General features: G+C 43.6%; 1 protein-coding gene across 12 annotated transcripts in view; it reads left to right on the forward strand.

The window, feature by feature from the left end:
* The first annotated feature begins 541 nt into the window (after positions 1 to 541).
* The window catches only part of MYCBP2 (MYC binding protein 2), a 293536-nt gene continuing 266459 nt past the window's right edge, over positions 542 to 27618 (forward strand). For 9 of the 12 annotated variants that reach the window (XM_079778973.1, XM_079778980.1, XM_079778981.1 and 6 more), the window contains exon 1: positions 542 to 1168. In XM_079778973.1, the coding sequence (XP_079635099.1) occupies positions 867 to 1168 (302 nt within the window). In that variant the 5' untranslated portion in view covers positions 542 to 866. The remainder of the gene's footprint in view (positions 1169 to 27618) is intronic. The other 3 variants (XM_079778983.1, XM_079778984.1, XM_079778975.1) reach the window with 1 other exon arrangement.

The following is a 27618-nucleotide window of genomic DNA, read 5'->3' on the forward strand; positions in this document are numbered from 1 at the left end:
AAACAATACTTTTTGAATGACTCTGGCTTGTGAATACTGTCCTAACTGTGAATTCTACTTTCACAGGAAAAAAAAAAAAGAATGCACTAATTAACTACCTGCCTTTTGTAAGTAAATGCTATTTTAAATAGACTTAAATCCTAAAGACAAAAATTCTGCAAAGGGACTTCTAATCCGGTTGGCCTTCTCGGCCTTGAATTCTGAATTAATCAGCACTGCTCATGTCGGGGAGAGGTGGCAGGGTTACATAACACTCATACTCCGGCGGGAGGCACGTTCCCCAGGCTTCAGGTCCCAGCTCTCCCACCTGGTCAGAAACCATTACCTGAAGCCCAGCGTCTTGTAGTTGACAGCCTGCCTAGCACTCCTCCTTCCTCTTCCTCAAGCTGCTAGGAAAGCCCGGAGAAGTGGATTTCTTTCAGGTTCCGCAGGGACTCACAGCCCCACCCCCAAAGCCTAGAGGCCGAGGGAGTGGTGGAGGAGAGGGGGTGGGGAGGGGAAAAAGGCTGGAGTTACTGAGCATGTGCGGGGAGTAGCGCATGCCCAGTGCAGCCGGCAGCTTCCCATTGCGGCTAGTCCGGGCGGTGGGAGCGGTGGCGGCGGCAGCTGTGGCGGCTACGCCTCCTCCTTACACTCCCGAGGTGGCGGGGTTAGATGAGCGGCCCCAGTAGCGGCGAAGGCGGTGCGGGGGGGAGGAGGAAAAGAAGGAGGAGAAGGAGGAGGAGGTCGTCGCTGTCTTTGTAGTCTCTCCCGGCGGCTGGAGCGAGAGGCCACTGCCGGAGCCGTCGTCGTTGGAAAAGGGCTGTGTGTGCGCGCGCGTGTCTGCCTGTCCGGCCCGCGGGGACCAGGCAGCGGCGGCCGCGAGGATGATGATGTGCGCAGCGACTGCCTCCCCCGCCGCCGCCTCCTCGGGGCCCGGCGGGGACGGATTCTTCCAAGCCGCCACCATCTCTTCCTTCCCGGCGCCGGGGGCGCTGTTCATGCCGGTTCCCGAGGGTTCCGTGGCTGCCGCGGGGCTGGGGCTGGGGCTGCCCGCCGCGGACTCCCGGGGTCACTACCAGCTGCTGCTGTCAGGCCGGGCCTTGGCCGACCGCTACCGGAGGATTTACACAGCGGCGCTCAGTGACAGGGACCAGGGAGGCAGCAGCGCTGGACACTCGGCCTCCAGGTGCGTGTCCGGGTGCCCTTCCTTGCGCCACATGCTGCATGCGCTCCCGTGTGCGTGTGTGCGCGTGTGCGCGCGCGCGCGCGTGTGTCTACGTACATATTTACTGAGCTCCCTTTCAGCCAGCGCTTGATGCTGTCTGGTTAGAAACCCTTAGCTGAAGTAGGAGGGTGCGGTGGCAGCAGTTTCTGCTCTTAGTGTGTGTCTTTGTGGGTGGTTAGCGAGGGCGGGAGGGTAGCGTGTGATGTTCCAGAAAAGGTGATGGTGCGGGTCGGTTATGACACGTGTGTGTATTGTTGAGAAAGGAGGAGGGATGGGTAAAGAATAAGAGGGTAATTAATACAGGAAGAGAACTGGCAAGAGTGGTGAGGGCAGTGGCGTTTCCAGGGTCTGTCGCAATAGTATTTGCGCGAATTTCTCACCCCTCCCATCCCCCCATGACATTCCACCCTCCCCTTTCCAACTCGCCTAAAAAATAAAATAAAATAAAAATCTGCCAATTCTGCCTTTCACTTAGGAGTAGAATAGTATAGGCTAAGGATATTGTTTATATATATATATATATATATATATATATATATATATATATATATATGTGTGTGTGTGTGTTTGTATGTATATATATGTATATATATACATGTATACACATATATTCATATATTTATGTATGTGACGAGTTTTAGATAATCAGGCAGTTGGATAAGGCATGGAGTTTCAATGTAAGAGAATTAAGCAAGAGGGATGCAGATGGAGATTTATGTGGATGCCAAAGGTATTTGATTCAGATCTTTAGAGCTTCTTCACTTTGATAACTGGTCTTCTAGAAATGTGGTTGCAGCTGCTCTTGTGTTCTGATGTCCCATCAGCCATTTCATTAGTCTGTCACTTACAGGCTTTAGAGTAGAGCGGGTTTTGTGGGAAAAGGGGAACGCTGAAGTTAAAAATATGACAGCTGGTAGATAGTATTCAGCTGCCACCAACTAGAAAATTTGAGTAGCTCCTAGATCTTTTCCTAGGCTCCCTGTTCCTTTAGCTTCCTTGACGTGTAGGAGATGTTAAATCACTTTCATTTTCTTTTTCTTAAAATATGGGTGTCCTTTTGCTGAGGGCTCTTCTATTGTTTTCTTTTCCATGCCCTTACATGCCACACACCCTGAAGGAGGGTGACTGACTTGTTTCACCAGCTTGGCTTTGACAGTGGTATTTGGGAGTTAGCATCATCATTTTTCTCACAGCTTCTTGCAATATATGGGGAAATGGGGAAAGCATTGTAGAATTTTGTTAAATGTCACAGAGTTTACTGTATTTATTGAATGCGCAGTTTGTTAGGCAATAACCAGATGTCATTTTCTCCCATTATGAAAGGGGGTAGCTTGTAAGTCAGGTATTGGAATTTTACCAGTATGTGCTGTGGCTCTATCTATTGCAGAGTTGTAAAGGTGGAGTTTTGTTCACATTTTTTTTCTGGTTAAACCAGTCTTCTCATATCTGTGATTATTTACAGGATTAGATGCATGAGTAATTTTATCATATGGTTATAAATGTATGTAACTACCTTTTGCTATCTAAGCTGAAGGCCATAATGGAACAAATTTGTTTCTTACTAATGTTTTTAAAAATAGCAAAAAACCTTATTAGACACTGTGCTCTGAAAATTAGGTATAATTTTGAGCTGTGAGTCTCTGAATTATGGTACTAAGGATACATCTTTACAAAGCTCTGCCAAAGAATTTGAATTTACTTTGTATGTTATTTCCCGAATCACACAATAACTTGTGACTGGCACAATCCTATTTTTACTTCTTACTGCTATACTTGTGTAATGCAATTTCTGTATATCTAGAACTGTATTAAAGTTTTAAAGTTTGTGAATGATTTTTAGCTTTTGGCCCATTCTTGTACAAGCTGTCAGTTAAAATTAATGAAGAATTAGTTCACGTATATCAAGAAGTACTCATGGAAACTGCCTTAAGTTGTATAATATTACCTTCAACAGCTTGTTCAGAACATTATTGTTTATTATCGTTCACATTATTTTTTCTAAGTCTTAGCGTGCAACTAACCTTTATTGAGAATTTGCTTAAAAATTCAATCACATTTCTTATTAAGTATAATGGGAAAGTGGAAATGGGATTTAGGTACTGAATGAATAATATTATAACTAGCTGAGTTGGAGGAGCAGATGAGATATTTCAGAGACAGAGAGAGCAAGAGTAGAAGATGAAGCTCTAGTGAGCATGAAGTTTAAAGGATGAGAGAAAGGGAACAGGAAGAAAGCTTTAAAAAAATAAAAATATTAGGAAGAGAGCCATGAGATCGTAGCACCTCTGGTCCTAAGAAAGTAGATTGGAAGTTCACAGCAGTGTTAAATGCTGAAGAAAGTGAGGACACTTTCCAGGTCACTGATGACTTTTGAGGAAGTGGTCATAGTAGAGAGATGTGGTAAAGAGTCAGTGGGAGATGTTGAGGAAATGGGGAGATTAACAGGTTATCAGTAAGTAAAGAAGGAGAAATTAAAGAAGTGAGAGAGGGATAATTGATGGGGAGAGGTCAAAGGAAGATAGATCTCAGGGATTGGTTTAAGATGTCAGGTGGAGCCTTGAAGGTGGGGATCAGTGGTTGAGCATTGACTATGAACCAGGAGGTCACAGTTTGATTACTGCTCAGGGCACATGCCTTGGGTTGCAGGCTTGATTTCCAGTGCAGGAGGCAGCTGATCAATGATTCTCGCTCATTAGTGATGTTTCTATCTTTCTATCCCTTTTCTATCCCTCTCCCTTCCTCTCTAAAATCAATAAAAACATTCTTTTTTTTTTTTTAAATGACAGGTAGAGCGGTTACCTGTTGAAAAAAGTTAGGAGCTAGTCTTTAATATACAAGGGGAGGAGCTGTTTAAAAATATAAAAACTAAGAGTTTATTGAGACTAAGAATTATATCCTATTTACTTTGGTAATCCAAATATCTAGAACAATATTTGGCATCCATTCTGTAAATATCAAGTGCCTCCTGTGAGCCAGGCACTGGTTTAGATGCATAAGATACAGCATTGAGCAAGATGCACAAGGTCTCTACTCTTGAGAACTAACTACTCTCTTGGAACTTCCACTCTAGTGGGGATAAATAAAAAACTGATATCAGGTAGTGATAAATATAGAAAAAATAAAACTAATTTCATTGATAGATAATTTGTAGTGGGGGGGTGTTTTAGGTAGGGTGGTCAGGATAGGTCTCTGGGAATTGACATTTAAGTGAAATTGTAATAATGGGAAGACAGATCTAGAGGAAGAGTCTTTTAGGTAATTATAATAAAGGCTCTGAGGTGAGAACAAGCTTGTGTTTAAAGAACAAAACAAGGTGAGTTAGTTATCAGTCAGTATTGAAATAATTCATTACCGTGGATTATTTCTTAGGTGTATAGTAGAGACATTAAGGGATGCAAGCCTAATGAAGTTAATGACTTTGATGGCATTATGGTGAAGTGGGTAAGAGCTTGGATTCTGAAGTCCACTAGTTTTAAATATTGGCTCTGCCACTTTTAAGCCGTGTGACCTTGCATACGTTACATAACTTCTATACCTCAGTTTTCTTATTTTTTAAAATTGAGATGTAATTGATATTTATAACATAATATCAGGTATATAACATGATTCCTTTTTTGTATATATTGTGAAATGAATCACCACAGTAAGTCTAGTTTACATCCATTACTACACATAGTTATAATTTTTTTCTTATGATGGAAAATAAGATTTATTCTCAGCGTTTTCAAATACAGGGCAGGGCAAAAGTAGATTTATAGTTGTTCATATGGAAAATAATGCAATAATTAATAAATAATGATACAATAATAAACTCAGTGTTTTGCATACTTACAACTGTAAACCTACTTTTATCTCACCCTGTATATAATACTGTATTATTAACTATAGTCACCCTGCTATCCATTGCATCTCCATGACTTATTTATATCTGGAAGTTTGTACCTATTGACCATCTTCACCCATTTTGCCCAATCTTCCCTCCCTGGCCCATCCCCCACCCCCTTCTGGCAACTACTAATCTATTCTCTGTATCTATGAGTTTGGTTTTTGTGTTCTGGATTTCACATATAAGTGAGATCATACGGTATTTGTCTTTGTCTGACACATTTCACATAGCATCATGCTCTTAAGATCTATCTATGATGTTGCAAATGGCAAGATTTCCTTTTTTTGTTTCTTAATGGCTGAATAATAATAGTGTTTTCTTTATTCACTCATCCAATGATGGGCACTTAGACTTTAGTTTGCTTCCAAGTCTTGGCTATTGTAGATGCTGCTGCAGAGAACAAGGAGGGAGGTGCAGATATCTTTTTGAGTTAGTGTTTTCCTTTCCTTTTGGATAAATACCCAGAAGTAGAATTGCTGGATCATGTCCTGGTCCAATTTTTAATTTTTTGAGGAACCTCCGTACTGTTTTCCATAGTGGCTGCACCAAATTACAGTCCCACCAACAGTGCACAAGAGTTCCTTTTTCTCCACATGGCCACCCACAGTCGTTATATCTTTATTTTGATAACAGCCATTCTAACAGGTTTAAGTGATATCTCATTGTGGTTTTGATTTGCATTTCCCTGATGATTAGTGATGTTGCGTGCCCTTTTTCATGTGCCTGTTGGCCATGTGTATTTTTTTCTTGGAATTCTTTCCTGGGATTGCTTGTTTTGTTGTTATTGAATTATATTAGAGTGTGTGTGTGTGTGTGTGTGTGTGTGTGTGTGTGTGTAGGCTGTCTCCCAAAAATGTATACATTTATACATTTTTTTGTATACATTTTTTGGCACACACTGTATATAAATATATATAATTTGGATATTAACCTCTTATCAGATATATGATTTGCAAATATTTTTTTCACATTCTGTAAATTGCCTTTTCATTTTGTTTTGTTGCTCGAGAGCTTTTTAGATTGTTGTAGTTCCACTTATTTTACTTTTGTTTATCACTTTGTTTTCTTTTATGTAGAAGAAGTTAATAATAATAAGAATTGTTTTTTGTAGAGTAAATGAATCCATATATGTAAAGGGCTTGGCACTTTAAGTGCTATTAAATATTAGCACTTAATATTAGCAATTAATATACATCATGGTGAGAGTGAGGGAGCCTATGGAATTGGGAGACTTAAAGAGAAGGCAAGGATCATGTCTTGTTCTTTTATTTTTGGTCTCAGTGACTGTGTTGAACGTGGGAATAATTATTTTATTTATTCAGTGATAGAATAAATATATTTTGTATTAATGAACCAATCAAAATGAGAACATTCAGTTGGGGAAAGAGATGGGAAAGGAAATGAATAACGGAATGTTTGATCAGTTCTGTGTGTGAATGGCAGCATAACGTTGCATTTGGATGAAACCATAGCTTAGTGACTAAATCTACTCTGGAGACAGACTACCTTAGTTCAGATCCTAGTTCTACCTTTTTCTATCTTAAGTTGAGTAAGTTAACTAGTATTCATTTGTCTGTTTCTTTACTTGTAACTTTATTGGTATTGAAAGGACATTGTGCCTGTGCATGGTAAGTGCTTATTAGTAAGTAAAGTTAGCTGTTGCTGCTGCTGTTGTTATCATTATGGTTATTATTATCATTAAAATCACATATTTAATATTCTAATCAGCATGATAATATAAGTTTTTGCACACAAAAGAGAAATGGAAAAATGGCTAGTTGAGTTGATTGAAAGTTGAAGTGTGGGCTCAAATTAAAAAAAACAAACACAGAGCCTACCAGCCATTTTTGCAAAGGAGCCTCTCATGCAAATTGCACTTCCTGGAGAAGCCTGGGCTAAACTGCTTGCCTATACTGTGTTTCTGCCATCTGAGCCAATCCTTATAAAGGTTTCCTGGAATCCTATTTCAGCCATTAGGATTGAAGCTTTCCTAATCCAATCAGAGCTGTGCAGTTCGACCAATCTGAGCAGCTCAATCAGGCCAGTGCCTTTTGGACCAGTCAAACTGCAGGGTTTTGGAGTCCTCATTTGCATGAGCATGGACCAATCAGGGACCAGAGGTGGGGACTCCCATCTTTATGAGCCAGCTTCTTGAAAGTACCCCCCCCCCCCCCCTTGATTAATGGAGACTATGTCTCCCTGTCTGAGCTGAAGCATGGAAGATGTCTCCTAGAGCAGAGTGAAGCAGACTGGCACAAAAAGTAAGAGAGAAGACCATCATGGTATGGTGCAAACTCATGCATTGCAAAGCAAACCAGTCTAACCAGAGAGGGCTCTGGCCCCAGGGCCCTTCTTCAGTTGTGCTATTTTCACATCTGTGCTGTATCACAGTTGAACTGTTTTGCACTAAATCAAGTTTCCTTCTTCACTGCACCCCCTTCCCCCAAAGTTGAAGTGTGAGCGAAGATCAAAGAAAAAAAGTGATATGGTGGTTAAAGGGGGGAATTGCTTTTCTTCTCTAAGCTAAACCCACTCAGTTCTGTTAGCTGCTTTATCTCTTTGTTGATAAAAATTGTATTTGAGCCTGTATTTCAGATGCATGGAATTTTGGTTGTAAGAAGTTAAGTAGTCAGTTAATCCAACAAAGGTTCAGGGATTACTACTAGTGCTAACCATTGGCCCTGTAGAGATTTATAAGACAAAGTTTCTGTACTTCAGTTTATTGTCTGGATGGGGGTGAAAGATACAAAGGGAGATACTGATAAAAGTGTTAAATGAAACCATTGTGAAAGCCTAGTGTATTATGACAAAGGAACAGTATTCCTTGCTGGCTCAAAAGCATGAGCAAGAGGTGAGAAAGCATAGCTGTGTGTAGGTAAGGTAATGGTAAGAATCCCATTAGAGCTGGAATATAGGAGTTACGAGGGAGACTAGTGGGAATTCATTCTGGAAATGGAAACTATGGCCTGAGGGCAGGGAAGATTCAACAGCCAGGTAAGAATTTGGTTTTATTTAATAGATACTGATGGGTTTGAGCTATTGGAGATTATTGTAGGAATGTTTTAGGAAGTGATGTAGGATTGATACCTGTATTTGTGGATAGGTAGTAGCTGTTACATCTATGGAATTGTATATCAACACATGTTAAAACAACTGTTCTTTTGGTGTATTGGTAGGTAGAAATATGAAATTAATTACTCTCTTAGCTTAACAGAAGAGAAAATCTTGCCTTTGGGCTTATAAAGTAAATAAAAATGTTAATTTAAAAATACTTTTGCACTTTAAAATATATTTTTTTAAATATCAACAGACAGAATAGTCTCACTGTTTTATTCAAAAACATTAAACATTCAGGTTTTTGGAGGAGGGGATTCGTTAATCGAGGTTTAATTTACATATAATAAAATTCTCCCTTTAAAAGTGTTTATATGAGGGGGTCTTAGAACTATCACCAGTCAAGTATAGAACATTTACATCACTCTAAAAAGTTTCTTCAGTTAATTCCCTCCTCCTACCGCTAACCCATTTTTTGTCACTTAATATTTTACCTTTTCTAGAATCCTACATAATAAAATGGTAATATGTAAATTACCATCACTCCGCTACGCCCACGATTGGGCCAGCAGGAGGCGCAGGGGGCGGGACTCAGGGTGGCCGGGGTAGCTGATTGGGCCAGCAGGACGCTGAGCTCGCTGGCGCCGCGAGCTCAGCGTCTGTGCCATGGCTGCGCCGGAGGCTTTCGAAAGGCCTGGTGCACCAGCGGATAGACAGCCAGCTCCCCTGCGATCAAAAGCCAAAGCGGGGGAGCTGGCTGTCTGTCTGCTCCGGCACAAGGCCTTTCAAAAGCCTCCGCCGCGCCGGAGGCTTTCGGAAGGCCTGGTGCACCAGCGGACAGCCAGCCAGCTGGTGTACCAGGTGCATGATTAAATCATGCACTGGGCCTCTAGTATCTTATAAATCTAGTTCCTTAAGGACAGTTCCCCAGATATTGTTAATCTCTATGTCTTCCATCCCATATTTCCTGTAAATGGAAGTTAGTTTTAAAGCTTCATTAGGTTTTGGTTAAACATATTTTTAGCAATTGTATTTTGTATATAGCTATGGGTACTGCATATTGCATCCTACCCAGAGGTTGTCGAAGGCCATCAGAGATTTTCAGATTGTCTCACTGTTTAATAATGCTCAGTCTAATTACTTGGGTAAGATGGTACCCATTAGATCTCTTTTCCATAAATGTATGCCTTTTCCATTTGCAGTAAGTGAATAATCATGGGTAATAACTTTTGCATACTGTGCATATCTTTCACCTAATGGGTTTAACATCCTTTGATAATCCTTGTCTGAGTCAATAATTTTATTAGGGCTTTCAAAATGATGATTTTTATAATTCTATTATTCTATGTTCATTAGCTGGTTCTGTTCTGCAAAGCAGTGTTTTCCCTTATCCACTGGTGATGAACTGTAGTTTCTCCTAAGAAATCAGGGTAAATGCTTCATTCTCTCCCTTTGTTTGCCAAATTGGTATACTAGTCCAGTAGTGGTATAGCAGGTGCTGTGGTTCACCACCCAGATCCCTCTGTTCAGGTACAGGTTCCCCTAGCTGTTGTGAATATTGGCAGCTAAAACTGATTGCCTCCAAGTCCCTCTCCAGGCATTCCCCTTAGCCAACAGAGCTGCTTCCCTCTAAGACTAAGTCATGCTGCTTCTTCAGGGTCAGCTAGTAGCCAATGCCTGTATTATGTGAGGATATAAATACCTTGCCCTTTTACACTAAGACAGGATAACTTTGAAGATCCCAAATCCAGAACTCCCCATGGGATTGGCTGAGGCCATCCTGTGATTGTATTGTAATTCAACTCCTTTCTCTGTTCAGATCTTAACTTCCTTCACTGTCCCACAGTTGATGATTTGGAAGGCATTCTTCAATAAACTTCTGGTGTGCAAATCTCCAGTTCAGAGTCTTGTTTCCTGGGGAACCTTACCCAAGACAGTTATGGTACCAGAAATGGTCTGAGGAAGTAGACTTTAAAATGGGATTTTGGGGCTAGATTATCTGCTGGTGGCTGGCTGGCAATGTGTGAACCCCACTACAGGTTGTATAAGATGGAGCACTGGTACTGATAACCCTTGGCATGTCCTTTAGCTGTGCAACTGTTAAAACTTTCACAAGTGGTGAATTATAATGGGATTCCTGTAGAAGGAAATGTACTGATGGGTGTAATATCTCAGGCTTTTAAGAGGTTTTGGGAAGTTGTTAATTATAAGGATACTAGAGGCCTGGTGCATGGATGCGTGCACCAGTGGTGTCCCTCAGCCTGGAGCCCTCTCATAATACAGGACTCCTCAGGGGATGTCGGACTTCCAGTTTCAGCCCCGAAACTGGCAGTCCGACATCCCCCGAGGAGTTGTAGTAGTGTGTGAAGCAGCAGGTGGCCAGGGAGAAGCGTGTGCCGCTCCGCTTATTCCAGCCCCACTGCGCCTGCCACCGAGCCACTCAGTAAGCTTGCTGAGTGTTGCTCTCGCTGTGGGAGCGCACTGACCACAAGGGGGCAATTCTTGCGTTGAGCGTCTATCCCCTGGTGATCAGTACACATCATAGCGACCGATTGGCCGGTTGGTCGTTTGGTTGTTGGTCGCTTTGGCTTTTATATATCTTATATAATAAAAGGCTAATATACAAATCGACGGAGCGGCAGAATGACCGATTGCTATGACACGCACTGACCACCAGAGGGCAGATGCTCAATGTAGGAGCTGCCCCCTGGTGGTCAGTGTGCTCCCACAGGCTCACAGCTGCCGAGTGGAGCATCGGTGGCGGGAGCCTCTCCTGCCTCCATGGCAGCACTAAGGATGTCCAACTGATGGCTTAGGCCCGCTCCACAGCAGAAACACGTGAATACTATGGGGTATTTCAAAATTTCAAAGGAATTACAGCAACATCTGTTGCAAACTACTAGCTTGAGGTAGTTCACATTTTTGACATTAGGGCATGCTAACATTCCTTTTGAGGATGTCCTATCTTTTCAAAGTTTCTTGGTACTTGCTGTGAAAGAAATCAGGCACTGCACAAAAATCAATGTGGAACAGGAAAGGAGTGTGGCATGTTCAATATGATTCCAAGTTTGGGAAGTTGTGGAGTGCCTAGAAGGTGCACATGTCCCATTATTAAGTAACTATTGGCCCAGTGCATGAAATTCGTGCAGGGGGCGGGGCCTGTCCCTCAGCCCGGACTGCACCCTCTCCAATCTGCGACACCTCGAAGGAGGTCCTACTGCCGGTTTACAGGGATCGGGCCTCAACCAGCACTCAAGACATCCCTCTCGCAATCCAGGACTGCTGGCTCCTAACCACTCACCTGCGTGCCTGCCTGCCTGATTGCCCCTAACCATTCTGCCTGCCAGCCTGCTCGCCCCCAACTGCCCCTCCTTGCCAGCCTGATCACCCCCAACTGCCCTCCGTGCCAGTGTGCTTGCCCCCAACTGCTCACCCTCAACTGCCCCACCCCCCGCTGGTCTGCTCGCCCCCACTCTCCCGCCCCACTGGCCTGCTCACTTCAAACTCCCCCCCCCCCCCCCCCCCGCTATCCTGATCACCTCCAACTGACCCCCACTGATGTCCTGCTTGCCCCCAACTGGCCCCCTTGCTGGTCTGCTTACCCCAACAACCCCGCCCCCCACCAGCCTGATCACCCACAATTGCCCTCCTCTTGGCCTCTAACTGTCTCTACCTTGGCCCCGCCACCATGGCTTTATCCAGAAGAATGTCCGGAAGGTCTCCTGGAAGGTCTTCCAGTCTAATTAGCATATTACCCTTTTATTAGTATAGATAGAGGCCTGGTCATTGATGGGGGCTGGCTGGTTTGCCCTGAAGGGTGTCCCGGATCAGGGTGGGGGTTCCCTTGGGGCGTGGGCCGGCCTGGGTGAGTTGCTGATGGCTGTTTGCAGGCTAGCCAAGCCCCCCACCGGGGACCCTCACCCCATGGGAGTGTGGCGAGCCTGGGTGAGGAACTGAGGGCTGTTTTCAGGGTACCCCCCCCCCCCGCAGTGATCCAGGCTCCCAGCCCCTTCTTTTTTTCTTTCTCCCTCCCTCCCTCCCTCCCTCCCTCCCTCCCTCCCTCCCTCCCTCCCTCCCTTCCTTCCTTTTTTTTTTTTTTTTTTTCAGCACATCCTTGAGCAGAGGCCAGGGCTGGCTGGAAACAGGTACCTGGAATTTATTTATCTACTATGATTGAAACTTTGTAGCCTTGAGTGGAGGCCAGGGTCGGCCAGGGCAGGTGGGAAGCTTGGCTTCCTCCATCGCTGGGGGCAACCCAAGCCTCCTGCTTGCTCCAGCTCCATGGCCGCCACCATCTTTGTTGGGTTAATTTGCATACTCCTTATTGGCTGGTGAGTATGCAAATTAACCCAGTTTGCATGTTTCTCTTTTATTAGTGTAGACCAGTGATGGGCAATCTTTTTAGCTTGGTGTGTCAAACTTCGCCAAAAAACTGAGCATAACTCGGGTAGTGTGTCACTTTGAGGAAAAAACATTATTTTGCGATATTTATAGTTTAAATAACATAAATGTATAATTGTTATATATAATTGTATTTAATAAACCAAAAACTAAATATTTAACTTACCTGCTTAGTGACTTCTTTATTCATCCGTCAGTTGGTTTCTTTTGTTGGTCTTGATATTATTTAGCTTGTGTGGGGTGCCGTGAACTAAGATAAGTGAGGGGGAGGGGGAATTCTTTAACTAACCTGCCTATTAGTGACTTTTTTGTTGCTGAATTTCATTGGTTAAATCTTCAATTGAAGGTTGGTGTTTTGTACACTTCAGGCCCAGCAAGCGCTACTAACTTCATCTGTCAATCTGTTTCTTTTGTTGGTTTTGATATTATTTAACACTGAGAATAAGGCCTCACAAAAGTATGTAGAGGGAAAAATTGTGAGTAAAGCCATTGCTATATTTTTCAGGGTGCTAAAAGTGTCTGGTATTCGGTTCCAGGCACTCCAAATTTCCTGTTCGTAGTGGCACTCCTCTTGATTCTCCAAGCGGCACCTTTCCAGATTCTCAAGCTTTGACCTCAAGTCAACAAACACCTGAGCCCAGATACTGTCTTGAAATTCTGCAAGTTGCATCTCCAAATCATCAATTTGCATCCATTGGAAACCATTTAATTCCAAACTACTGTAGACTACTACATCAGGATACTTAATTATTTTCATGGTCTGTTCTAGACTTCTAAATTGACTAAATCTATCACTAAACTGGTCAAGTAACGAGTCTAAAACATGCTGGTACTTCATATGCAAGAGTTCCATTTCATTTTGTACAGCTGCACTGGCCTTCTCAAAATACTTTGTTACTCGAGGAAAATACTTATAAGTTTTAGTTTCTACATCTCGCTTGAAAATTTTAACTTTACTTTCAAAAGCTTTTATGTATCCAAACATAACGTCAATACTTTTGCCAAAACCTTGTAACTTTAAGTTCAGTTCATTAATATGAACAGAGAGATCTGTAAAAAACATCAGGGTGTTGACCCACTTATCATCATTAAGCTGAGGAAAGTTTCCCAGATCCTTATCGTCAAGAAATACCTTAATTTCTTCAAAGCACTCCACAAAGTGCTCAAGAACTTTGCCTTGGCTCAGCCATCTTACATTATTGTACATCAGCAGTCCACTGTAGATGGAATCAACCTCCAGTAAAGGTGCCGAAAATTCTCGCTTGTGAAGGGGGCGAGCAGCTATTAAATTAACTATTTTTGTAACAACTGACATTAAGTCGTTTAAGTCGGTGAATCCTGCCTTGGCACATAAAGCCTCCTGATGGATAATACAATGAAAAGGCACAATCGGATGTCCAATAGCTTCTGTAAACAATTTGACAAATCTGACTTTTTCCCCACCATATTTGGTGCCCCATCTGTCGTCACTGACACAACTTTAGAGATATCAATGCTTAGGTCACAAAATGTTTGTATAACAACCTTACATAATTTCGTTTCCTGATTTACTTGTTGACACTGATACTAACTTTATCAACTCTTCTCTCATTGTGAGACCATCAGAATATCGACCAATAATGGCCAACTGAGGATGTGATGTGACATCAGTAGTTTCATCAAGAGAGATAGAAAAATATTTACACTTCCTTATGTCTCTCTTTAATTGATGTTGTACGTTTGTGTTCAGTCTCATTATTCGGTCTTTTATGATATTTCTACTGAGTGGTAACTCAGATATTCTCTTAATAATTGCATATTTATTCTGCATATCATGAAATAGAACTGGTGCACATCTTAGGAGAGTTTCTTTAATAAATTCTCCCTCACTGAGCGCTTTTCCATGCTGAGCTATAGCGTGAGCAATGCTCAAACTTGCAGATGTTAAATTTGTAGAGCCTTTCATAAATTTAAGGATGGAATTAGATTGGCTCTTATAAAGGTGTAGCTGCCTGGAAATGTATTCCTTCCTTTCATCCTCACTTTTTTCCAAGAGCTGGGAATGATTAGTTTCAAAATGTCTATTTATATTCCACATTGTGCTTACTACCGTTTCAGTACATAGAACGCAAAATGATTTGCCATTTTTTTCTATAAAGCCATACATCTCGGTCCATGTCTCTTGAAAGGGTCGGCCACTGCTACTACCACGTCCTTTACTTAACCTTAGTTTTTTATTTTTTGGGTTCTCCATCAGAGGGGCAGTGACAGAAGATAGAATTATAGATAGCTTGTTAGGCCTGCAGGCAATTAGGGGTTAACTAGCCTAACTGACCACAAAATGGTGCATATAACTGTCTTTTAGGAAAGGGCAGGGTTAATAAGCAGAAATAGGGGTTAATAAGGATGCACAACAGTAATAGTGGTGAAATGGAGTCTGTACTATGGAGCAAGATGGTGTTCCTTATGTGAATTAAAATGGCTTCCGCTATTTCTTATGGCGGGAAACGGCACCTATAGCACGCCACAAACCCTCGCCTCTCCCAGCCTCCCCCTCACTTATCTCAGTAATGATGGATTAGAAATCCATGACACCCCAGAACAGTAGATAATGGTTGCTGTGGTTAACTGTTATTTGGTTACTGGTAATGGCAGGGCCCCCAGAGATGCGTCCCCCGCTGCGTTCCGCTGCTCCCTGCTCTGCCGGCGGAAGTGAGGGCAAAGATCCCGGCTTAACCGGAAGTCCCAGAACTAGACGCTCTGTGCCGGACTTCTGTTGTTTTGGCCTACAGACCTCCGGCACAGAGTGTCTAATAGGGGAGGATGAAACATTTGCGACTAGAGTCTTGGAGTCGCAAATGTTTCATCCTCAGGAGCAGCAAATGTTTCATCCTCGGCATGTGGCTGCCTCAGCGGCCGCTTGTCATCATAAATGGCTACGTGTGTCAGTGCTGACACGCGTGTCATAGGTTCGCTATTACTGGTGTAGACTATAGTTATTTAAGAATGAAAAAAAATTACTTTTTTCAATTTATGTGTATTTTCTTTTTCAAAGTTGTTAAGATATAAATTCTTATTAATTATTTGGATCTAACTAATTAATCAACAATACTGTTAGGTATTTCTTTTGACCCACAGGTGTTGCAGAAAAAGTTCTGATGGTAGCTGTGCAAGGGCCCAAAAATGGACCATTATTTATTACTACTGATCTAGTAACTGATCTGCTGAAAGTCCAGCCTGGGAGTAGTCATCCATGTCTATGGTTCTGGAAAGTACGGTGCTTATAGAGTATTTGATCTAACAACACAGGTTCTGTATAATATCACTTCAGAATTAGGGACCCACTTTATGAATAGGAATGGACGATCCATGGGATTCATTTTTCTCATCATGCGCCACTCCACCCAGATGCTTTTAACTCTAGAGCAGTAAAACAATCTGTTGATGGCACAACTAATGATGATATCCTCATGTTTGGACAGGATAGCTTGCAAGGATGAAGTTCCATCCTTTGGTGTTCCCAGTCGGACAAACAAATGGAAATGGAAGTGGTTCTGTTATTGAAGAAAAACATGCCTCATGTTTCCCTGTTGTTAGTGGGAGTTTGGGGTACTGTTGGAAAAAGCATTTCTGGAAGTCCCCATGGGAGGATGTGATACAGTAGAAAGCTTAACTTTCATGGAATTACATCCCTGGTTTTACAAAATTGGATTTGCCTTTGTCCAATCATAAAAGAAGTGTATCTGGCGTTTCAGTAAAACTAGAAGCAAAGCCAGTGTCCAGAGTTTCCTTTCTATGTTGGAGCTGTTGGATCAAAATACTCTGTAAACACCAGGGTCCAGTACAGCATCAAACTGGTTGCAGTCCGTTAGTACATTGTCTGTGAGAGTCTGCATGGCTGTGGGCCACACGGGAGAATGCCAGGAAGCCAAGTGTGAGACATGAGCTAAGAGTGCCAAGAGCGCCCTACCTGGTTTGACTGAGTGGATATAGCGGGGGACTACAGACTGAAGATTCCCGGGTTCAATTCTAGCCAAGAGCACATGCCTGGGTTACGGGCTTGGTCCCCAGTGGGAGGCTTGCAGGAGGCAGCCAATCAATGAAACATCGTTGATGTTTCTATCTATCTCCTTCTTTCCTCTCTGAAATCAATAAAAATATTTTTTTAAAAAGAGTGCCAAGAGGAACCAAGAGCATAAGAATGCAAGTTTCTTTGTTGAAGGGAATATATATTCCAAATTTCTGAATGTTTGCAATGGCCATGCCCATTCTGGCCAGCCATCTCTGTCCCCAGATGTGATTGACAGGCATGTATCTTCCCTATGTCATCCCAACTTTACTGGGCATGCGTTTTTCTTTCCTTTGTCCAGTCCTCTTCCCCTAATGCTTTTGAGGGACCATGACTATAATGTCTGGCCTTGCCTTTGCTCCTTTTCTATGATTAATAACTAGCTAATTACAATGGTATCAGTTCCTGTTAATTTATGCTTCCCTTCCCTGTAGCTCTGAGCACAAGGATTAAAAGATTCTGGTTCTCAGAAGGGACTGGAATCATTTCCAACAGAAGACACAAGAATCCTTTTACATTTTAAGTCACAGCTACAGCTGGGATTGGCATTCCTTTTCCAAGGAAAGGAGTAACCATTTTGACTGGGCTAATATATCTAACTAGAGGCCCAATGCACGAAGATTCATGCAAGAATGGGCCTTCCTTCCCCTGGCTGCCGGCACCACCTTTGCTCTGGCCGGAGCCTCCTTTCCGCCTTCCCATGCTGCCCATAGGCCCGGAGCTGCTGGGGTGGTGTGGAATGCCTGCGTTGTTGCCATGGCGATTATGCAAGCATCCCACCACTCCCGGCCGCTCGGCGCCTGTGTATGCAAATTAACCTACCATCTTCGTTGGGTTAATTTGCATACTCCTGATTGGCTGTTGAGCGTCATGAAGGTATGGTCAATTTGCATCTTACTCTTTTATTAGTGTAGATTATCTGGAGGAGGTAGGGCTGCTGCTTCACAATGGAGCATGGGGGTTTGGCTCAAGGGTAATTTATTAAGTGTCTCTTGGTACATCCTTGTCCAATCTTGATGGTAAGTGGTCATGAGAAAGGCCTGATGACCATTTCACGAGAACAGCCACTTGGACCAGCAGAAATGCAAAGATGAAGGGAATCGAGAATGACTAGCGGAGATGTGATTTTAAGTTTTGGTCTTGAAACCAGTTGGAGGAGGTGCCAAGATATAGTTTGTCCTGCTTTACTTCCTCTGGAAAGTTTCTCTAGGAAAGGAAACCAACCAGAATTCTGGAGGAGCTTTATTTGAAGCAAGTGAATCCTAGTAGTGTAATAGGTAGTCTATAGTAAATGCTGTTGATTAATTTAAATAGGTGTTTTCTAGATTCTCTGGGATGTTATAATACTAGTGATCCGGTGCACAAAATTTGTGCACGTTAAAAGGGAATTAGAGAAAATATTTTAATGTTGCTATTTACCCTTTCTCTATGATAGATGTGTCAGAGATGAAAGAAAATTAGTAAAATGTATATGAAAATCTTCCTCCTGTCAGAGTCTGGGGCATGCCACAAGAACCAGAGTCAAGTCCCTGCCCACCCATGTGCACCTCAAAATTGCACATGAGACCCAGACCCGGCCGGCCCCACCCCTATCAAGCCCTGCTGGGTGAGGGGGCACGATATAAAAACAACAGGTAGCCTGGCCTGGTGTTGGGTGGGAGGGGCGCACCTTTAGGTCCCCTGTCAAGCCAAGTGGGCAAGGGGCACGGTCCCCCATTAAGCCCTGCATGGCAGGGGGGCGTGGCCCAAGTCCCCCAGCCTGGCGCTGGGGCAGGAGGAGCAGCTTCAGGTCCCTTGGCCCGGTGCCGGGGTGGAGGGTGCAGCCTGAGGTCCCCCAGCGCTGGGGCTGGGGGTGCGGCCTGAGGTCCCCTATCAAGCCCTGCTGGGTGGGGGGCATAGCCTGAAGTCCTCCATCAAGCTCCGATAGGCGCGGGACGTGGCCTGAGGTCCCCTGTCAAGCCCCACCAGGCAAGGGGTGCAGCCTCAGGTCCCCAGCCCTGGCCCAGCACCACTCACCTCAGGTCCCTGCTGATTGCTAGTTAAGGCTTGTTACGGGAACTCAGCCTCCACAGTGGGCGCAGCCATCTTGTGTTACGGGATCCCCACCTCTGCTGTGGCTCAGCAATCTTATGTTATGGAATCCCTGCCTCCACTGTGGGCGCAGCCATCTTGTTAAGGCACGACGGTCAATTTGCTTATTCCCTCTTTTTTTTTTAAATATATTTTATTGATTTTTTACAGAGAGGAAGGGAGAGAGATAGAGAGCTAGAAACATCGATGAGAGAGAAACATCGATCAGCTGCCTCCTGCACACCCCCTACTGGGGATGTGCCCGAAACCAAGGTACATGCCCTTGACTGGAATCGAACCTGGGACCCTTCAGTCCGCAGGCCGACGCTCTATCCACTGAGCCAAACCGGTTTTGGCATATTCCCTCTTTATTAGGTAAGACTAGTGGCCCGGTGCACGAAATTCGTGCACATTAAAAGGGAATTAGAGGAAATATTTTAATATTGCTATTCGCCCTTTCTCTATAATAGAAGTGTGAGAGATGAAAGGAAATTAGTAAAATGTATATGAAAATAATATATAAACTTATTAATAACTAAACAGTAACAAAAGGATATAACGACAACAGAGGCATGATATAAAAACAACAGTGATGCAAACAATGACTGATAAATTGATTAAACTTATTCTAATATCTCCCTGTACACCACATTAAGAGTGAAAACAATTTCAGAGTACTTGACTAATTTCCCTTGTGATGAAGTATTGAGCAGTTTAATTTTAACGTCACATGCTCTTCGAACTCGAGAGAAAGCAACATATAACTGACCATGTGGGAAAACGGGTTCAGGTAAGAATATTCTTACTCTGTCTAGAGTTTGTCCTTGTGATTTATTAATAGTCATTGTAAATGCTGGCATCACGGGAAACTGTCATCGAATCAATTTAAATGGGAGGCCCGTGTCAGATGGGTACAAATCAATTCTTGGAATCAGAACAACCTCTCCCTCTGCAGATCCTGCTAATACTTCAGCTTTGATAATGTTAGATCGTAATCTTTTGATAATAAATCTGGTACCATTACAAAGACCCCATTTACTATTAAGATTTCTCAATAGCATGATGATTGCACCCATTTTCAATTTTAATTTATGACACGGCATTCCCGAAGGAGTAATACTATTAAGAAATTTGATGGGAAAATTTTCCTTTTCAGCATCATCTGTTGAATCAATGGAATCATCACTCAGATATGTGTGAAAATCTCCATTGAGTATATCCAAAATTTCTTCATTTAATTTTTGGATGTGCTCATTTTTTGGACAAAGAATTGCATGTTTAGATATATTTTTAATGTTATCTATAAATATAGTATTTACAAAGTTAGCTTCAATAATAGATCCATTACAAATCATTTCACAGGGGATTTCAGTAATATTCATTCCTAAATGAAAACTGCTATCAAGTTTGCCATCTCCAAGTTTTACTAACCAGTCACTGTAAGCAGAATCGTCTGATCTCGTATTTGTTGTAAGAGACAATTTTCTGAAACATCCCCAAATATTACAGTACTTTAAACTTGTTTGTACAATGGCTGATCACATAGCAAGCAGTTCAATACTGAGACATTGTCGAAAATCCCCTCCAAGAAGGAGAATTTTCCCATCAAATACAACATTCAAATTCATAAATTTTCTTTGTAATCTGTCTATGGCGTTTATAGCATGACTAGATGCCATGGTGCATTCATCAATAATGAGAAGTTGGGACTTTTTAATAGTTTTAGCAACTTCACTGTTTATATCGAGTCTAGAAATTGAAGTTTCATTTAATTGAATTGGTAATTAATATTGGGAATGAAAGGTTCTTCCACCGAGAAGTAAATTTGCAGCAATTCCTGTAGATGATGTGGGTAAAACAATACCACCATGACCTCTGATATAATGTATTAAAACTTTATAAAGATATGCCTCCACGCTCCGAGGGAGGGTTCCTCCCTCAAACCTCGCCCTCGCGGGAAACAGCTTGGGGAGGGCACAGCCCTTGCCAAGGCGACCCAGGACTCAGTGCTTCTGTGCTCTGAGGGCGGGTTCCTGCCTCAAACCTCGCCCTTGCTGGAAACAGCTCGGGGAGTGCGCAGCCCTTGCCAAGGCAACCCAGGACTCAGTGCCTCCACGCTCCAAGGGCAGGTTCCTGCCTCAGATTTTGCCCTCGCCCGAAACTGCTCGGGGAGGGCCCAGCCATTGCCAAGGCAACCCCAGCAGGACTGACTTCCTTCCGGTTGGTCGAGCCTCAGTCGTAACGGGTGTTAAACCCAGGGTTTTTATATAAATAGATTATCATTCTTTCTGATCTCCAGATACCCCTGCACTCCCCCACCATTATTTCAATGGCAAGAACTTCACAGTAGTGCTAAATAGAAGTAGTGAAAGTTGCAATCTTCCTTGTTCTTAATCTGAGGGGGAAACAATTAAAATCAGCCTTTCATCCTTCAGTATTAAATATGATGTTAGCTATAGGTATTTTGATGGCCTTTGCCAGTTTGAGGAAGTTTTTTAGTATTCCTACTTTAGTTGATAATCTATAATAATAAAAGCGTAATATGCTCATTAGACCAGATGGCCTTCCGGATAAAGCCGGGACTGGGAAGGCTGAGGCAGCTGCCGCAGTTGCCTCGGGCTGAGGCAGACCACCGTGGCTGCAAGGGCCGAGCCCCCTGCACGAATTTCGTGCATCAGGCCTCTAGTCTATATACACCGAGTGGCCAGATTATTATGATCTCTGAATGCATAATAATCTGGCCACTCTAATATATATATACTAGAAGCCCGGTGCACAAAATTCGTGCACGGGGGCGGAGGGTGTCCCTCAGCCCAGCCTGCACCCTCTCCAATATGGGACCCCTTGAGGGATGTCCAATTGGATAGGATCGGGCCTAAACAGGCAGTCAGACATTCTTCTCACAATCCAGGACTGCTGGCTCCCAACTGCTCACCTGCCTGCCTTACTGATTGCCCCTAACCACTTCTGCCTGCCAGCCTGATCACCCCCTAACCACTCCCCTGACAGCCTGATTGATGCCTAACTGCTCCCCTGACAGCCTGTTTGCCTCTAACTGCCCTCCCCTGCAGGCCTGGTCACCCCTAACTGCCCTCCCCTGCAGGCCTGGTCCCACCCAACTGCCCTCCCCTGCAGGCCTGGTTCCCTCCCCCCCGCAGTTGCTCTCCCCTGCAGGCCTGCCCCCCCCCCCCCCAACTGTCCTCCCCTGCAGGCCTGGTCGCCCTCAACTGCCCTCCCCTGCAGGCCTGGTCCCTCACAACTGCCCTCCCCTGCTGGCCTGGTCCCTCACAACTTCCCTCCCCTGCTGACCATCTTGTGTCAACATGAGGAGGCTATCTTGTGTGTTGGAGGGATGGTCAGTTTGCATATTACCTCTATTATATAGGACTAGAGGCCTGGTGCACGAAATTCGTGCTCCGGGGGCAGGGGGGGGGAGGTGTGTCCCTCAGCCCAGCCTGTACCCTCTCCAATCTGGGACCCCTCAAGGGATGTTTAGGAAAGGGGCAGTCGGACATCCCTCTCACAATCCAGGACTGCTGGCTCCCAACCACTCTCCTGCCTGCCTGCCTGCCTGCCTGCCTGCCTGATTGACCCTAACCGCTTTTGCCTGCCAGCCTGATCACCCCCTAACCACTCCCCTGTCGGCCTGATCAATGCCTAACTGCTCCCCTGCCAGCCTGATTGCCCCTAACTGTCCTCCCCTACAGGCCTATTCGCCTCCAACTGCCCTCCCCTGCTGGTCCGGTAACCCCTAACTGCCCTCCCTTGCCAGCCTGGTTGCCCCCAACTGCACTCCCCTGTAGGCCTGGTCTCCCCCAACTACCCTCCCCTGCAGGCCTGGTTCCCCCAAACTGCCCTCCCCTGCAGGCCTGGTCCCCCCCAACTGCCCTCTCCTGCAGGCCTGGTCTCCCCCACTGCCCTCTGCTAGCCCAGTCACCCCTAACTGCCCTTCCCTGCTGGCCTGATCGCCCACAACTGCCCTCCCCTGCAGGTCATCTTGTGGCGGCCTTTTTTGACCACATGGAGGTGGCCATCTTGTGTGTTGGTATGACGGTCAATTCGCATATTACTCTTTTATTAGATAGGATATTTCTGACTTCCTGGTCTGTGGTTTGTAGATAAAACCTTTCCCATGATACCTGGATTTTGACAGTTCTAATGCTGGGAGTCTCTCAATCCTGTCAGTATATTCAAAGGTTCCTCATAAATATACTATTACTTAGAACCTGCCTCTTTTTCTATAGGTCAGCTCAACAGAAGTCTGAGACATTATCTTGAAGTTGGCATTAAGAGATCATAATGATCTAACATCAACTCACTCCTACCTTTTGTGCAGAAGGCAGGGAGAAGCAACATTTTATTGGGAAAGTGAATTGAGGTTAGAGAAGGGAATAGAGAATTTAGAAATTAATGTTTAAAGGGAAAGAGGAAGGAGACAAAGAATTATTTTATCTTTGGATAAGAGATTTTGTAGCTGGTGTTCTTAGTGTCCTAGCCATATGTCTTTGACATTCATCTCCATACTGTCTACTTACATCTCTGACTTTCTGCCTGAGAGCGTTTGTACTGGGCATGGAGACATGCTTGGCCTGTGTGCTGAGCAAGCCAGAAATACCAGAAGGTTAATGACTTCAGAAAGGCTTCAGCCAGTGATGGGTGAGGAGTTGATGCATAAATACCTCATTTTCCTCATCCTTTAGTTAGGATAACTGAGCCATGTTCTATACTATCTACTAGAGTTCTCCAGTAGAATCATGCTCTAGTTGCCCATCTCAGGATAACTGCCTTAATAATGCGCTCTTTCGTGTCTGCATTCTGTATCTCACTTCTGATTCCTTTACCAGTATTTTTCATGATCACATTACAAAACAAGTACTTGGACTTGAATCCTTGAATCAAGTCTGCTTCTGAGGAAATCCAAACCAAGATAGACATTTTACTTTAAAAAATTGTTAGCACTTACTAAGAATCCAGCATAACTCTAAAGGCTGTCAATCCAATGGGAGAGGTATTATTTTCATCTGAGTGTACTGTAAACCCACCTACCTATTGATTTTTTTTTTACATGTGCTATGTTCCCCATACTTTGCAGATATTTTAAAGCCACTCTTTTTTTATTCCTTTAAATTTGGTAAGCAGAGTTGTATCTGAAAATGCTGTCTGAAGTCTGTTTGGGTGTCTTTCTGTTATTTGTTTCTGCTAGTTCTCACCCATGGTGCCTTGCCTTGTATCTTTGTGTGCCTGGTTACGTAACTTGTAACTCACTCGTATTACCCTTGTGGTGGCTCTCTGAAGCCTGCGATTAATATATTGTCTCCAGAAAGTTTTACAGTTGCTTCATGGCTTGAGTTTTCCTCACCTACTTAGCTATGTGTACCTTAGTGCAAGCATGTCAGACTCAACACGGGTCAAAAAAACAAGGTTTAAGTTTATGTGGGCCACAAAAAAACAAATGCTTCAATTATCAGAGGAACGTAGGTTTATTTTGATAGAGACATGCTGAATACAAAGGGCTGAAATAAATGAGTAATCGTTAACATAAAATAATAGGACTTTTAAATAAAAATTAATATTTTTTCTTGAACATTACTTACCAGACACTGAATAACTGCACAAATTAATAAGTGTAACAGAAATAAACCTATTTTTCTTGTTCTCCTAAGCGAAATATTTCCTGTTGTGCACACCAAACAAGTCAGTACAAGACTAATGATGTGGCAATCGGCTGCTAAAATATTTGCTGCTAGTATTAGTGGAGAGAAATGGTGCACCTGCATGTAAGGCACGTAAGGGAAATGAATGCAACACGATTATCGTAATCAGTCATTAGCAAACGTTGTAGTTCATTATTAATAACTAGAGGTCCAGTGCACGAATTCATGCACAGATGGAGTCCGGCCGGCCTGGCCCCAATCAGGCAGATCGGGGCTGGGTCGACACGGCCCCCAGCCCCGATTGAGGTTGGGGGGCCCCTTGGGGGCGGGGCCGGCCATGGGGAGGGGCTGTGGGAATCTAATCATGACCTACTGATGGGCACTTGGGCTGTTTCCAGATCTTAACTACCGTAAATAATGCTGCTATGAACATAGGGGTGCACATATTCTTTCTGATTGGTGATTCGGGATTCTTATTACCAGAAGTGGGATCGCTGGGTCAAATGGCAGTTCCATTTTTTATTTTTTTGAGACGACTTCATACTGTTTCCCACAGTGACTGCACCAGTCTGTCTTCCCACCAGCAGTGTACCTGGGATCCCTTTTCTCAACATCCTTGCCAGCACTTATTTATTGATTATTGATGGTAGCCACTCTGGCAGGTGTGAGGTGATATCTCATTGTAGTTTTTTTAATCGTCATGGTTGAAAGTATTTCATATGTCCCCCATTTTCCCCTGTTAACTCCTTCTAGCCCACCCCCACCCGCTGCCCCAGGCCTTCATATCCTATTATCTGTGTCCATGGGTTTTGCATATATACATACCAGTTCTTTGGTTGATCTCTTCCCACCCACCCACCCAACCCTGCCTTCCCTCTGAGATTCAGCAGTCTGTTTCATGCTTCTACTAGTATAATTTTGAAACTATTTTGTTCATCAGTTTATTTTGTTCATTAGATTTCACATATGAGTGAGATCGTGTGATATTTTTCTTTCTCTGGCGTATTTCACTTAGCATAATACTCATTGTAGTTTTAATTTGCATCTAAGTTTGTATTTCTGATAGTGTTGGCATGTTGATAATGAATTATATCAGGTTTTGTGGGTTTAAAAATATCTCTATTTTTGTCTTTGTTTTTAAAGGATATATTCGATAGGTATATAATTCTAGATTACTAGGTTCTCCTCCCCCCCCCCCCCCCATGCTTTTCAGCACAAAGAATGGAAATGATCAGTCTTATTGTTGTTACCTTGAGTCTATCTTTTATCTCTGGATGCTCTTAAGATTTTTTTTTCTTTATCCTATCCTTTGATTCAGCAATTTGTGCCTAGCATTTGGTGTGCCAAGATGTAGTTTTTCTTTGCATTTTCTTGCTTGAGATTTCCCTGAGTTTCTTGCATCTGAGTGGTTGATTTTTTCCCTCACTTTTGTAAAGTTGTCATGAATTATCTATCTCTTCACATAGTGCTTTTGGTCCATTCTTTTTTCTTTTTTTTGTCTTGGATTCCTGTTACATAAATATGAGACCATATGACTGTGTCCCGCATGTTATATTTTCTATTTTGTTTATCTGTTCTCTTTTTTTTAATATGTTTTTTTTTAAGAATATATCTTTATTGATTTCAGAGAGGAAGGGAAAGGGAGAGAGAGATAGAACCATCAATGAGAGAGAAACATTGATCGGGTGCCTCCTGCACGCCCCTCTATTGGGAATCAAGCCCCGCAACCTGGGCATATGCCCTGACCGGGAATCAAACCGTGACCTCCTGGTTCATAGGTTGATGCTCAATCACTGAGCCACATCAACTGAACATCAGTTGCCTCTTGTGTGCACCCTGCCTGGGGATCGAACCTCTTGATTATATGTATAATTCTTTTGCTTCTTTGGATGTCTCCTAATATGTTTATTATGTGCCTAACATTGTGTGTAAAAGAACAGTTATTTTCTTTCAGAGAAGTTTCCTCTTTGTGTGTTAGACAGATAGGGTGAAGTATTGACTACCTCAGTCCAATCAAGGATTAAATAGGCTTCTCTCTCTACTGTGATTCTGTCTTTTAAACACTGGGAGACTGTGAGAAATTGACTTTGACCTGTTGGCATAGTCTCCTTATTCTTCCTCAGTGCCCCATCACTAAGAAGTTTTACCATTGGGAAAACTGGTCACATATTTGGGGCTTTTCTTAATTTCAAGACCATCATTCCAACCCATCCAGACATCTAAAGCACCAGTAGCTTCTGGTTTCCCTTAGTAGAGTACCTTGTTTAAGCTAAACTTGATTTTCACTTATCCCCAAACTCTGCAAATGCTCCCTTGCATTTGATCACCCTTGGAAGTGCACTTTCATCTCTGGATTTTTAATTCATCTAGTCCTAAATTACTTCCATAGCTTCTTATGTTTAAATTTAATCTTTATTATTGAAATATTACAGACTAGGGGCCCAGTGCACGAAATTCGTGCACTGGATGTCGGGGGTCCCTCAGCCCAACCTGCCCCCTCTCACATACTGGGAGCCCTCAGGGGATGTCCTACTGATGGCTTAGGCCCGCGCCCCACAGGGAGCGTACCTAAGCTGCAGTCTGGCCTCCCTTTGTGGGAGGCAACCGGGCTGGTCAGGGGAAGGCACCAGCCCCATCACCCCACTGCTGCAGCCACTGTCAGTCAGCGCAGCCACCAAGGTGTTTTCATCAACATGGACTCCAGTCCCTTCACTAAGAAAAATGACAACTTTCTTTAGGCATTTTCAAGATGTGTCTTTCATAGGATATGGATTTCTTTATTTATTTTTTATCCTCACCTGAGAATATGTTTCCATTGACTTTTAGAGAATGTGGAAGAGAAAGGGAAAGACAGAGAGAAACACTTTGATTGGTTGCCTCCTGCATGAGCCCTGATCTGGGCCCTGGCCAGGGAGGAGCCTGCAACCTAGGTACATGCCTTTGATCAGAATCAAACCCAAACCCTGCTGTCTGCAGGCTGAGGCTCTATCCACTGAGTCAAACCGGCTAGAGCAGGATATGACATTTCTTAGCCCCTCCAGCAGCGGACCTTCATTTTTTTCTCCAGAAGTGTGGTGGAAAAACCCTAGATCACCTTTTTGGATTCTTATTACCCAAGTTACTAAGAATATTACCAGTGGCATACAGGAAGCTTAGCCAATGTGCAGTCAGAAAAGGTGTTTCCTCTATAGTTCACACCAATGGAGGGCTGGGCCCTGCCCAGGCCTAAAGCCTCTGGCCGAAGCTTTAGGCCTGGGAACGGGACCTCCAGCTCCCTCTAATCACCGGCTCAGCCCCT

Source organism: Cnephaeus nilssonii, assembly GCF_951640355.1.
Source record: "Cnephaeus nilssonii genome assembly, chromosome: 8".
NCBI classification, from domain to species: domain Eukaryota; kingdom Metazoa; phylum Chordata; class Mammalia; order Chiroptera; family Vespertilionidae; genus Cnephaeus; species Cnephaeus nilssonii.